The 14,585-nt window shown below is 45.8% G+C and overlaps 1 protein-coding gene across 4 annotated transcripts in view; it reads right to left on the reverse strand.

The window, feature by feature from the left end:
• Positions 1-14,585, reverse strand: part of LOC110536768 (YTH domain-containing protein 1) — a 41,839-nt gene that overhangs the window by 13,681 nt on the left and 13,573 nt on the right. For all 4 annotated transcript variants that reach the window (XM_036936752.1, XM_036936754.1, XM_036936753.1 and 1 more), the window contains 5 exons: positions 12,528-12,676; positions 11,659-11,767; positions 9,881-9,998; positions 9,393-9,477; positions 3,290-3,459 (listed from right to left, as the gene is read on the reverse strand). In XM_036936752.1, the coding sequence (XP_036792647.1) occupies positions 3,290-3,459; positions 9,393-9,477; positions 9,881-9,998; positions 11,659-11,767; positions 12,528-12,676 (631 nt within the window). The remainder of the gene's footprint in view (positions 1-3,289; positions 3,460-9,392; positions 9,478-9,880; positions 9,999-11,658; positions 11,768-12,527; positions 12,677-14,585) is intronic.

Genomic DNA, 14,585 nt, shown 5'->3' on the forward strand with positions numbered 1-14,585 from the left:
TTGTAAGTAAAAGTTGAATTGAAAACAGTATTGTTAGTGTTGAATTCCATTTTCGTAATAGCAAGCTAGTACTGATGGTTTGGTTAGCTAAACTAGCGAGTGTTTGGTTACCACGGCAACTACTGTAACTATCCAGTAAACGTGCTAGCTACTTCAGTGGATGTTGGAAGACATTTCTATATAGCCATGGTATAAAAGGGATAATCGACTCGGGGCTCTATACGTTCTCTGGAAAATAATGTAAGTCCATAAAGCCCTGAGTTGATTATCCCGTACATAGTCACTGCTTCTGACTAGCCATCAACATAAAACAATGTACGCACTGAAACGCCACACCTTGTTCAATTAAAAATCAACCAGATACAGTTAAAATGTAAAAAAATTAAACAGCAGAGTTAACTGTCACCAGGTAAATTAGTAAGAGCTGGTTAAAATGGTAACATACCGCTTTCTTGTAGTTGTGTTACCGTTGCTGGTTAAGTAATCAGAAGTTCATATAGACAGTCCATCTTATGGTTTAGGGTCTACAGCCACAAATACATGACAAGGAGGGGCCTGGCTGAGAGGGCAAAGGGGCTGATTGAGTCAGTCCATTGCAATCAAAACAAAAACAAAAACGCAGGATGAGCTTCACTTCGGACGTTTTATAAAACCAAAAAGTGACCGACCCTCTTTGGCTTAGACCTTCCCTTCCTTGTGGTGTCATTCTCAGTTCATTAAAGCCTTAAAAAGGGAAAGAGGTGGGTTTGTATCACTCTGCCTCTGGGTCTCCTCCTAACTAACACTCCTGCCCTTTAGGTCGGGGTATGGAAACACTCCTGTCCTAGTCCTTTAGGTCGGGGTATGGAAACACTCCTGTCCTAGTTCTTTAGGTCAGGGTATGGAAACACTCCTGTCCTAGTCCTTTAGGTCGGGGTATGGAAACACTCCTGTCCTAGTCCTTTAGGTTTCCCTAACCACCTAACTGCCAACAGATGACATTCATTCCTGATGAAGTTAAGGTTTAACAACATGAATTTCCTCAGTCCAGTCTGGGGGGGGGGGCAATGACCGACTGACCGACGACCAACTAGGTCCCCAGGTCCCCTTGCATGACCAGGTTCCCAGGTCCCCTTGCATGACCAGGTTCCCAAGTCCCCTTGCATGACCAGGTTCCCAGGTCCCCTTGCATGACCAGGTTCCCAGGTCCCCTTGCATGACCAGGTTCCCAGGTCCCCTTGCATGACCAGGTTCCCAGGTCCCCTTGCATGACCAGGTTCCCAGGTCCCCTTGCATGACCAGGTTCCCAGGTCCCCTTGCATGACCAGGTTCCCAGGTCCCCTTGCATGACCAGGTTCCCAGGTCCCCTTGCATGACCAGGTTCCCAGGTCCCCTTGCATGACCAGGTTCCCAGGTCCCCTTGCATGACCAGGTTCCCAGGTCCCCTTGCATGACCAGGTTCCCAGGTCCCCTTGCATGACCAGGTTCCCAGGTCCCCTTGCATGACCAGGTTCCCAGGTCCCCTTGCATGACCAGGTTCCCAGGTCCCCTTGCATGACCAGGTTCCCAGGTCCCCTTGCATGACCAGGTTCCCAGGTCCCCTTGCATGACCAGGTTCCCAAGTCCCCTTGCATGACCAGGTTCCCAGGTCCCCTTGCATGACCAGGTTCCCAAGTCCCCTTGCATGACCAGGTTCCCAGGTCCCCTTGCATGACCAGGTTCCCAAGTCCCCTTGCATGACCAGGTTCCCAAGTCCCCTTGCATGACCAGGTTCCCAGGTCCCCTTGCATGACCAGGTTCCCAGGTCCCCTTGCATGACCAGGTTCCCAGGTCCCCTTGCATGACCAGGTTCCCAGGTCCCCTTGCATGACCAGGTTCCCAAGTCCCCTTGCATGACCAGGTTCCCAGGTCCCCTTGCATGACCAGGTTCCCAAGTCCCCTTGCATGACCAGGTTCCCAGGTCCCCTTGCATGACCAGGTTCCCAGGTCCCCTTGCATGACCAGGTTCCCAAGTCCCCTTGCATGACCAGGTTCCCAGGTCCCCTTGCATGACCAGGTTCCCAGGTCCCCTTGCATGACCAGGTTCCCAGGTCCCCTTGCATGACCAGGTTCCCAGGTCCCCTTGCATGACCAGGTTCCCAAGTCCCCTTGCATGACCAGGTTCCCAGGTCCCCTTGCATGACCAGGTTCCCAGGTCCCCTTGCATGACCAGGTTCCCAGGTCCCCTTGCATGACCAGGTTCCCAGGTCCCCTTGCATGACCAGGTTCCCAGGTCCCCTTGCATGACCAGGTTCCCAAGTCCCCTTGCATGACCAGGTTCCCAGGTCCCCTTGCATGACCAGGTTCCCAGGTCCCCTTACATGACTAGGTTCCCAAGTCCCCTTGCATGACCAGGTTCCCAAGTCCCCTTACATGACCAGGTTCCCAAGTCCCCTTACATGACTAGGTTCCCAAGTCCCCTTACATGACTAGGTTCCCAAGTCCCCTTGCATGACCAGGTTCCCAAGTCCCCTTACATGACCAGGTTCCCAAGTCCCCTTACATGACTAGGTTCCCAAGTCCCCTTACATGACTAGGTTCATCTCCCCAGGATAGAAAGAAAATACTGTGGGAACCAATTTAAAACAACTAACCTAGAGAAATGCATTCAAGCAGTGAACCTATGGACTATTGAAAAGTGTGTATAAACTCAACTAAAACATTGGTGGTTTAATAAGTAGCTAGTGAGGGGGTTTAAATTGAGACTATTCAGTACAGGGAAAGATCAAGACCCCCAAATTAAAACCGGTTTCTTTACACATCACCACCACGTGCAGACAGAAACAAACCAGACTCAAACTACTAGTACCCTGGTTAGCGCTGGGCCGCAGAGACACCGTGGTTAGCGCTGGGCCGCAGAGACACCGTGGTTAGCGCTGGGCCGCAGAGACACCGTGGTTAGCGCTGGGCCGCAGAGACACCGTGGTTAGCGCTGGGCCGCAGAGACACCGTGGTTAGCGCTGGGCCGCAGAGACACCGTGGTTAGCGCTGGGCCGCAGAGACACCGTGGTTAGCGCTGGGCCATAGTGACACCGTGGTTAGCGCTGGGCCATAGTGACACCGTGGTTAGCGCTGGGCCATAGATAGATAGATCTATCCTCCTCAGAGCTGCTGTAAACAGTCCTAGGCAGCAGACCAGAGGATTTCAGGTACCCTTCTTCGTGGGGATGTGATGAGAGTAGAGAACTCTGGGAAGGACGGTTAGATGATCATATCAGAACCGCTCCGTCATCACAAGAGCTCACTAGCAGTCTAAATAACAATGTCTAACCTTCCCGGGTCGCCTCGGGTGGGCTCTCTGTGCGGCGGGCGTCCTCGAGAGCGCGGCTCCGAAGGCATCCTCCTCTTGTGTCGCATTTTATGAATAACTTGAAACAAGTTAATGCTCTCGTCCTGGGGGAACGTCACACACAGCTGCATTCCACACCCTGGCTCCATTTCCTGCAGGGCCGGAAGGGGGGGACAGATTAGTAGATCAACCCATAGAATCTCTGTGAATCTAAGTTCAAGTTAGTTAGTCTTAACTATTCCCCCTTTGGGATGCTAACAGTTAACCATTAATTGGTTAGCCGCCGGTCACTCTTTAGGGTAATTTGCATGACAGTGAATAGTTAGCGAGACAAGGGATCAAATTAATTTTATAAAGCCCTTCTTACATCAGCTGATATCTCAAAGTGCTGTACAGAAACCCAGCCTAAAACCCCAAACAGCAAGCAACGCAGGTGTAGAAGCACGGTGGCTAGGAAAAACTCCCTAGAAAAAGGCCAAAACCTAGGAAGAAACCTAGAGAGGAACCAGGCTATGAGGGGTGGCCAGTCCTTTTCTGGCTGTGCCGGGTGGAGATTATAACAGAACATGGCCAAGATGTTCAAATGTTCATAAAATGACCAGCTGGGTCAAATAATAATAATCACAGTGGTTGTCGAGGGTGCAGCAGGTCAGCACTTCAGGAGGATGGATAGTATGTTCTCTTCATTGGCTAGATGGTGCTTTCAGAAAGTATTCATACCCCTTGACTTATTCCACGTTTTGTCATGTTATAGCCGGAATTCAAAATGGTAAAAAAAAAAATATATATATATATATATATCACACAAACACAGTGAAAACAAGTTTTTAGAAATGTTTGAAAATGAAATACAAAGTATCACACCACTGAGTCAATACATTTTCAATGTACCTTTCAATGCAGTGATTGAAGCAGTGAGTCTTTCTGGGTAAATCTCCTAGAGAGTTGCACTCCTGGATTGGTCAATATTTGCATATTCTTTTTAAAATTATTCCAAGTGCTGATCAGTGCTTGACACCCATTTTTTTAAAAAGTCTTGCCATAGATTCTCAAGGCCAAAAATCTAGTTAAATCAAAACTGGTAACGAGGCCATTCAAGGAACATTCAACGTTGCCTTGGTAAGCAACTCCAGTGTTTATTTGGCCTTGTGTTTAAGGTTGTCCTTCTGAAAGGTGAATTTGTCTCCCCAGTGTCTGTTTCTTTTTAGGGAGTGGCTCCTAATCTGTGAACAGACCTTTTATTTCCGAGGCTCTGTATCCGTGAGTGAGTAAAATCTTGCAGTATCTTGTGTGAATTTGGGACTTGATGAATTTTCTCATGCCGTAACCAGATTAGAATAGATACATACCGGTAGTTAAATCAGAGTTAAAATGACAATAATAAAATATTTGCAATTTCACTAAAAAAACACAAACCAAAACATCAACAGCCACTATAATGTCGAAACATAACTTTGTCATGAGTTCAATCCCATTTGCTTAATTTTGCAGACCCACAACCAGATGAGAAGGCGTATCGCTGCAGAATACTGTGGTAGCCATGCTGGTTAAGTGTGCCTTGAATTCTAAATAAATCACAGACAGCGTCACCAGCAAAACACCTCCTCCTCCATGCTTCACAGTGGGAACCACACATGCAGAGATCATCCATTCACCTACTCTGCATCTCACAAAGACACAGTGATTGGAACCAAAAATCACAAATTTGGACTCAGACTAAAAGGACAGATTTCCACCGGTCTAATGTCCATTGCTCGTGTTTCTTGGCCCGAGCAAGTCTCTTCTTCTTATTGGTGTCCTTTAGTAGTGGTTTCTTTGCAGCAATTTGACCATGAAGGCATGATTCACACAGTCTCCTCTGAACAGTTGATGTTGAGATGTGTCTGTTAATTGAACTCGGAAGCATTTATTTGGGCTGCAATTTCTGAGGCTGGTAACTCTAATGAACTTATCCTCTGCAGCAGAGGTAACTCTGGGTCTTCCTTTCCTCTGGCGGTCTTCATGAGAGACAGTTTCATCATAGCGCTTGATGGTTTTTGCGACTGCACTTGAAGAAACTTTCAAAGTTCTTGAAATTTTCCAGATTGACTGAACTTCATGTCTTAAAGTAACGGACTGTCATTTCTCTTTGCTTATTTTAACACTTGTTTGGTTACTACATGATTCCATACGTTATTTCATAGTGTTGATGTCTTCACTATTATTCTACAATGTAGAAAATAGTAAAAATGATGAAAAACCCTTGAATGAGTAGGTGTTTCCAAACTCTCCCAAGACCCCATTTTTACAACAGGTGAAACCGGGAACCGCGGTCTTACAAGGTGGTGTTGACTGGGAGGGCCTGTGACAGGGCGATACAATAGACAGCCAAGTGGTCAATTGCATTTTGTTCTAAAGAGAGAACAAACCTCTTTGATAATGCACTTTTACAACCAAAATGACTACTCCTTGTATCTGCTTGGCTGGGTAATTAACATAACACACATTACTGTTGATGATGAAGCTGTCTGTGTCATCAGGGCAGTAACTAGGGTCAAGACAAGTCTAAGTCATCACTAGTTACCACAGCCACAACGTTTTTAAAAAAACACACAAAAAAAAAAACAGGCCTATTTCTACCATTTTACTTAAGTGAGTTTGGCCTTTACCTGTTTGTTAGATCCATGAACACTGTCTCCATTTATTTATTGCGCAAGAACTACGAGCCAAATGTCAGAGAAATTGTGGACTAATATGCAGTGTATTGACAGCTATTCTGTCATATGCTTTCTTTTCTTTTGCTCAAGATACTGGAGATGACGCCAGGGCAGTAACTAACTACTTTACAACATGCTAGCTCATAGCTATGTGAACGTATGTGTACTGACTGTTATTAACCTCTGATAATTGCATGAGAACTGCATCTGTGTATGTGCCAGTGTTGTTGCGTCCCCTGGGTCAGTCCATTCTCGTTTTAATGTTGACACAACACCAGAGTCGGTCTTTGACTGGTCTTGCCATGCAAACAAAGAGTTTATAACACCTAACAGACAGGGAGGGGTATAACAGAGATTCATTTTCAAATTTGGCAAATACCTTTATGGTGCGTCTTGCGCCTGTTGTTTTCACATTTACTGATCATTTCAAAACAATATTTATAATCTAATTGAAAAGGAGTTTGTTCTCTGCCCACTTCATTTTATGGATAAAGAATCTTCCATGAAAGATACCTTTCATTGTTCATTTGTTTAAGTCGGTTTCCATTTCATTTGGATCAAAATAAAACAATTTTGATAACTGGTATACCTTGCTAGTTAACTTAGCTAGCCCATCAAACAGTATTTTCTGCACAATCGCACAAATTAAATCCCTTAAAATCTCAAATGGGTCACCACCGGTCGGTCATCAAGCTAGTCACGTAGCCAGCAGGGTTGCATCGGTTTCCATTGGACTATATTAGAGCGTGCTAGCCAACACTAGCATTGCTAGCATGCCAACGTTAGTTAGCTGGCTAATGACAATACACCATAGTCTCACGGGTCTTTAAAAATCAATCAAATGGTACTGAACATGACAAAAAAATCATGTTTTGACATTGTAGTTGCTTGTCTTTTGCTTAGTGACATTGCTAATATTATATTTTTGTCTTTTAATGTTTTTTTAAATCGCTATGTATCTAATCTGGTTTGAGAAAATGAGCCAAGTCCCAAATTCCTGCGAGAAACTGAGAGAATTTGCACACTCTGATACGGAGCCTCAGAATTAAAAGATTCGGTCAAGAAACTGATGTTAAGTGCCTTATTGCAAACAGGATGCATGTTTTGGAATATTTTCTAATCGGTACAGGTTTATTTCACTCTGTAATTTAGGTTAGTATTGTGCGTAACTACAACGTTGTTGATACATCAGTTTTGTCTCATCACAGCCATAAAACTAACTGTCTCAAAGTCACCACTGGCCTCCTGGCGAAAACCCTGAGCGGTTTCCTTCCTCTCCAGCAACTGAGTTAGGAAGGACGCCTGTATCTTTGTAGTGACTGAGTGTATTGATACACCATCCAAAGTGTAATTAATAACTTCACCATGTTCAAAGGGATGTTCAATATCTGTTTTTTTTTAATAATTATTATTTTTTTTAAATCTACCAATAGTGCCCTTCTTTGCAAGGCATTGAAAAATCTACCTGGTCTTTGTGGTTGAATCCGTTTGAAATTCACTGCTTGACTGAGGGACTTACAGACTAATTGTATGTATGTGTGAGGTACAGAGATGAGGTAGTCATTCAAAACTCATATTAAACACTTATGCCACACAGAGTGAGTCCATGCAACTTATTATGTACATGTTTACTCCTGAACTTATTTAGGCTTGTCATAATAATTTCATTTTTAATACATTTTCTAAATAACAATTAGACATTGTGTGTAGGCCAGTTACCCAAAATGTCCATTTAATCTATTATAAATTCAGGCTTTAACACATTAAAATGTGGAAAAAGTCAATTGTGAAGGCTCTGTCTAAAGAGGTGAATTAGACGAGACCGATAGATACAGATATATTTCAACTTCAAATTAATGGATTAGGCCATTTCAGCCACAACCGTTGCTGACAAGTGTATAAAACTGAGCACACTGCCATGCAATCTCCATAGACAAACAGTGACCTTACTGAAGAGCTCAGTGACTGTTAACGTGGCACAGTCATAGGATGCCATCTTTCCAACAAGTTAGTTCGGCAAATTTCTGCCCTCCCTGAGCTGCTCCCGTCAAATGCAAGTGCTGTTATTGTGAAGTGGAAACGTCTAGGACCAAAAACGGCTCAGCCGCGAAGTGGTAGGCCACACAAGCTCACAGAACGGGATCGCAGAGTGTTGAAGAGCGTAAACATCGTCTGTCCTCGGTTGCAACACTCACTACCGAGTTCCAAACTGCCTCTGGAAGTAACCTTTGCACAAGAACTGTTTGTCGGGTTTCCATGGCGGCGCAGCCGCACACAAGCCTAAGATCACCATGCGCAATGCCAAGGCTGGAGTGATGTAAAGCTCACCGCCATTGGACTCTGGAGCATGGAAACACATTCTCTGGAGTGATGAATCACATTTCACCATCTGGCAGTCTGACGGACGAATCTGGGTTTGGCGGATGCCAGGAGAATACTAACTGCCCGAATGCCAACTGTAAAGTTTGGTGGAGGGGGAATAATGGTCTGAGGCTGTTTTTATGGTTTACAATACTTTTCGTCTCTTTCAGTCTAGGACTAGGGTTTGGCCTAGGCCCCAGTTGAGGGAAATCTTAACGCTACAGCATAGCGTACATTCTGTATTTCCAGCTTTGTGGCAACAGTTTGAGGAAGGCCCTTTCCTGTTTCAGCATGACAATGCCCCATTGCACAAAGCGAGGTCCATACAGAAATGGTTTGTCAAGATCGGTGTGGAAGAACTTGACTGGCTAACACAGAGCCCTGAACTCAACCCCATCGAACACCTTTGGATAAATTTGAACTGACTGCGAGCCAGGCCTAATCGCCGACCTCACTAATGCTCGTGGCTGAATGGAGACCCCACAGAATTGTTTTCATTTAACATTTATTTAAACTTTATTTAACTAGTTAAGAACAAACTCTTATTCACCGTAACGGCCTACCCCGGCCAAACCCGGATGGGCTAATTGTGCGCCGCCCTATGGGACTCCCAATCACGGTCGGATGTGATACAGCCTGGATTCGAACCAGGGACTGTATTGACGCCTCTTGCACTGAGATGCGGTGCCATAAACCGCTGAGCCACTCGGGAGCAAAGTTCCAACATCTAGTGGAAAAACTTCCCAGAAGAGTTGGAGGCTGTTATAGCAGCAAAGGGGAGGACCAACTCCTTATTTATGCCCATGATTTTGGAATGAGATGTTCGACAGAGCAGGTGTCCACATACTATTGGTCACGTAGTGTATATAGGAGGTGAATTAGAGGAGGAGACAGATGTGGGGACAAATAGACTGGAAGGTCACAGGGCGGGGTTTTTCAACCCATGCCCAGGGGTCCAATGCGCGGTCCGGCACTGCGACTGGGCCCGACTGACTCATGGATAGAAATGATTAATCAATAATGTTTACCTGTCCATCTCGGCCGATCTTTACAGGCTTGTGTTCGTTCCACGAGTTGGAGAGGTGAGCCGTTTTAGTGAACGGCAACTCCCGTCTGAAAACAAAATGGTTTAGAGCAGAAGTTTTAAAAACAGGTCTGGGACGACAAAACACCAAGGGGCGGTTAAAAGCTCTTTAGGGGCGGCAGGGTAGCCTAGTGGTTAGAGCGTTGGACTAGTAACCGGAAGGTTGCAAGTTCAAACCCCCGAGCTGACAAGGTACAAATCTGTCATTCTGCTCCTGAACAGGCAGTTAACCCACTGTTCCCAGGCCGTCATTGTAAATAAGAATTTGTTCTTAACTGACTTGCCTAGTTAAATAAAGGTAAAATTATATGGAGATTATCCATAGAGTTCTTTCAGTCTAGGACTAGGGAAATCGTCCCGTAATTAATTTTGTCTGAAGTTACATTTGAATTCTAGCTACCACATTATAAAAAGGCATGGTTTAGGCCTTACCGGCAGATCCAGTCAATCTTGAACACCCCACCCAGCATCTTGGCGTTCATCCCAGCAGGCAGGACCCAGTGGATGGGAGACCCTCCATGATGAGACTCCGAGGACAGCCTGGCAAAACCTGCACGCACAGGAGGACAGACCATATTCAGTACACTACACACAGGAGGACAGATCATATTCAGTACACTACACACAGGAGGACACATTCAGTACACTACGCACAGGAGGACAGACCATATTCAGTACACTACACACAGGAGGACAGACCATATTCAGTACACTACGCACAGGAGGACAGACCATATTCAGTACACTACACACAGGAGGACAGACCATATTCAGTACACTACACACAGGAGGACAGACCATATTCAGTACACTACGCACAGGAGGACAGACCATATTCAGTACACTACGCACAGGAGGACAGACCATATTCAGTACACTACACACAGGAGGACAGACCATATTCAGTACACTACGCACAGGAGGACAGACCATATTCAGTACACTACACACAGGAGGACAGACCATATTCAGTACACTACGCACAGGAGGACAGACCATATTCAGTACACTACGCACAGGAGGACAGACCATATTCAGTACACTACACACAGGAGGACAGACCATATTCAGTACACTACGCACAGGAGGACAGACCATATTCAGTACACTACGCCCATGATCACTCTGGATGAACTGCAGAGATCTACAGCTGAGGTGGGAGACTCTGTCCATAGGACAACAATCAGTCGTATATTGCACAAATCTGGCCTTTATGGAAGAGTGGCAAGAAGAAAGCCATTTCTTAAAGATATCCATAAAAAGTGTTGTTTAAAGTTTGCCACAAGCCACCTGGGAGACACACCAAACATGTGGAAGAAGGTGCTCTGGTCAGATGAAACCAAAATTGAACTTTTTGGCAACAATGCAAAACGTTATGTTTGGCGTAAAAGCAACACAGCTGAACACACCATCCCCACTGTCAAACATGGTGGTGGCAGCATCATGGTTTGGGCCTGCTTTTCTTCAGCAGGGACAGGGAAGATGGTTAAAATTGATGGGAAGATGGATGGAGCCAAATACAGGACCATTCTGGAAGAAAACCTGATGGAGTCTGCAAAAGACCTGAGACTGGGACGGAGATTTGTCTTCCAACAAGACAATGATCCAAAACATAAAGCAAAATCTACAATGGAATGGTTCAAAAATAAACATATCCATGTGTTAGAATGGCCAAGTCAAAGTCCAGACCTGAATCCAATCGAGAATCTGTGGAAAGAACTGAAAACTGCTGTTCACAAATGCTCTCCATCCAACCTCACTGAGCTCGAGCTGTTTTGCAAGGAGGAATGGGAAAAAATTTCAGTCTCTCGATGTGCAAAACTGATAGAGACATACCCCAAGCGACTTACAGCTGTAATCGCAGCAAAAGGTGGCGCTACAAAGTATTAACTTAAGGGGGCTGAATAATTTTGCACGCCCAATTTTTCAGTTTTGGATTTGTTAAAAAAGTTTGAAATATCCAATAAATGTCGTTCCACTTCATGATTGTGTCCCACTTGTTGTTGATTCTTCACAAAAAAATACAGTTTTATATCTTTATGTTTGAAGCCTGAAATGTGGCAAAAGGTCGCAAAGTTCAAGGGGGCCGAATACTTTCGCAAGGCACTGTACATGGGGAAAGCCAACTCCAGTCCTGGGGGAGCCTCAACACTTCTGCTGGAGCTGGATGAATGAAACGTGTACATACATATTAACCATATGAACTTCACCTTGGAACTTGCCACTCTCCTTGACTGAGAAGACCAGGATGACACTGCGATCGGAGCGGAAGGCAGCGTTCAGCTTCTTCTCATTAACAGGCAAAGTGGACCACACACCCTGGAAATAACAAAGTCAACATCCAACCGTTTTGCTTGTATTCAACATGGTGAAACATTTTCATACCAACTTTTATTCGGTACATTTTCTGCAGTTCAAAAGGCATTTGACAGTGTTTTGTACAGTCTACCTAAGAGACTATGGTTACGTCCCCGAAGCCACCCGAAGCCACCCGACCTCCCCGAAGCCACCCGACGCCACCCGACCTCCCCGAAGCCGCCCGACCTCCCCGAAGCCGCCCGACCTCCCCGAAGCCGCCCGACCTCCCCGAAGCCGCCCGACCTCCCCGAAGCCGCCCGACCTCCCCGAAGCCGCCCGACCTCCCCGAAGCCGCCCGACCTCCCCGAAGCCGCCCGACCTCCCCGAAGCCGCCCGACCTCCCCGAAGCCACCCGACACCACCGTATTCACTATATGATGCACTACTTTTAACCATGGCAATACCGTCGGTCACAAGCAGTGCACTACGTAGGGAGTAGGGTGCCATTTGGTACATAGCTTCTGAGTTAAATGGATACTGTGAAATCCTGGCATACAAGGCCCCTGTTCTACTTATAGCATTCTATAGTGCACGCACAGACATACAAAGTCCGTAGTAGTTTCACGAGCCAGTGCTAACTAGCGCTAGCGCAACGACGAAGTCTATAGATACGGTAACTTCTTTTATACTGCACACAGAGACATGAAAATGGTATCTGACTCTGGGGAAGTAGAACACTGGTATATGTGTGCTAGAATTTCCCAACATCCCTTTAAGATACCTTAGCCTTGGCCAGGGACACGTTCTCATGGTTGTTGCTCTTGATCATGAAGAAGCGGGCGTCTCGTATGACGTACTTCAGCTTGCTGTTCTGGTTCTTGCGGACAGCGCGGACAGACGATGACAGTTTCTCGTGCGTTTTCTCAGAACCTGGAGAACACCACGCAGTTTTCAAATACGTGCAAATAACTTATTCATAGCACATGGCATGGCTGCAACAAAAACAACACTCAGAACAAGAGAAAGATCGATACATTGATTCTTCAGCAATGAAAAGACACAAAATGGACAGTGTGCTTTAAGGATATAACAACTAACAGATAAGCATCGGTCCCCGATTCAAATGTTTTAAGGCGCTAGTGCATCAGTCCGCGGGAGCCCAGACCGATCCAAAAGGGTGCATCGCTAATAAAACCGATTCCAATGTTATGAATCGCCAGTTGACTAATGATCTTCAGCCTTATTCCTCTCATCTGTTGTGACTGAATTGATGAGTCTCCTTCAGCCTTATCAAACTTGTCTGCGTGTAACGGAGTCTCCCTCAGCCTTATCAAACTAGTCTTTGTGTAACGGATTCTCCCTCGGCCTTATCAAACTTGTCTGCATGTAACAGAGTCTCCCTCAGCCTTATCAAACTTGTCTTCGTGTAACAGAGTCTCCCTCAGCCTTATCAAACTTGTCTGCATGTAACAGAGTCTCCCTCAGCCTTATCAAACTAGTCTTCGTGTAACTGAGTCTCCCTCAGCCTTATCAAACTAGTCTTCGTGTAACAGAGTCTCCCTCAGCCTTATCAAACTTGTCTGCGTGTAACAGAGTCTCCCTCAGCCTTATCAAACTTGTCTTCGTGTAACGGAGTCTCCCTCAGCCTTATCAAACTAGTCTTTGTGTAACAGAGTCTCCCTCAGCCTTATCAAACTAGTCTTCGTGTAACAGAGTCTCCCTCAGCCTTATCAAACTAGTCTTCGTGTAACGGAGTCTCCCTCAGCCTTATCAAACTAGTCTTCGTGTAACAGAGTCTCCCTCAGCCTTATCAAACTAGTCTGCGTGTAACGGAGTCTCCCTCAGCCTTATCAAACTTGTCTGCGTGTAACGGAGTCTCCCTCAGCCTTATCAAACTTGTCTGCGTGTAACAGAGTCTCCCTCAGCCTTATCAAACTAGTCTGCGTGTAACGGAGTCTCCCTCAGCCTTATCAAACTTGTCTTCGTGTAACTGAGTCTCCCTCAGCCTTATCAAACTTGTCTTCGTGTAACTGAGTCTCCCTCAGCCTTATCAAACTTGTCTGCGTGTAACGGAGTCTCCCTCAGCCTTATCAAACTAGTCTTCGTGTAACAGAGTCTCCCTCAGCCTTATCAAACTTGTCTTCGTGTAACAGAGTCTCCCTCAGCCTTATCAAACTAGTCTTCGTGTAACAGAGTCTCCCTCAGCCTTATCAAACTAGTCTGCGTGTAACGGAGTCTCCCTCAGCCTTATCAAACTTGTCTGCGTGTAACGGAGTCTCCCTCAGCCTTATCAAACTTGTCTGCGTGTAACAGAGTCTCCCTCAGCCTTATCAAACTTGTCTTCGTGTAACTGAGTCTCCCTCAGCCTTATCAAACTTGTCTTCGTGTAACTGAGTCTCCCTCAGCCTTATCAAACTTGTCTGCGTGTAACGGAGTCTCCCTCGGCCTTATCAAACTTGTCTGCGTGTAACGGAGTCTCCCTCAGCCTTATCAAACTTGTCTTCGTGTAACTGAGTCTCCCTCAGCCTTATCAAACTTGTCTGCATGTAACTGAGTCTCCCTCAGCCTTATCAAACTTGTCTGCGTGTAACAGAGTCTCCCTCAGCCTTATCAAACTTGTCTGCGTGTAACAGAGTCTCCCTCAGCCTTATCAAACTAGTCTTCGTGTAACAGAGTCTCCCTCAGCCTTATCAAACTAGTCTTCGTGTAACAGAGTCCCCCTCAGCCTTATCAAACTAGTCTTCGTGTAACTGAGTCTCCCTCAGCCTTATCAAACTTGTCTGCGTGTAACAGAGTCTCCCTCAGCCTTATCAAACTAGTCTTCGTGTAACAGAGTCTC

This window comes from Oncorhynchus mykiss, chromosome 12, assembly GCF_013265735.2.
Source record: "Oncorhynchus mykiss isolate Arlee chromosome 12, USDA_OmykA_1.1, whole genome shotgun sequence".
NCBI lineage: Eukaryota > Metazoa > Chordata > Actinopteri > Salmoniformes > Salmonidae > Oncorhynchus > Oncorhynchus mykiss.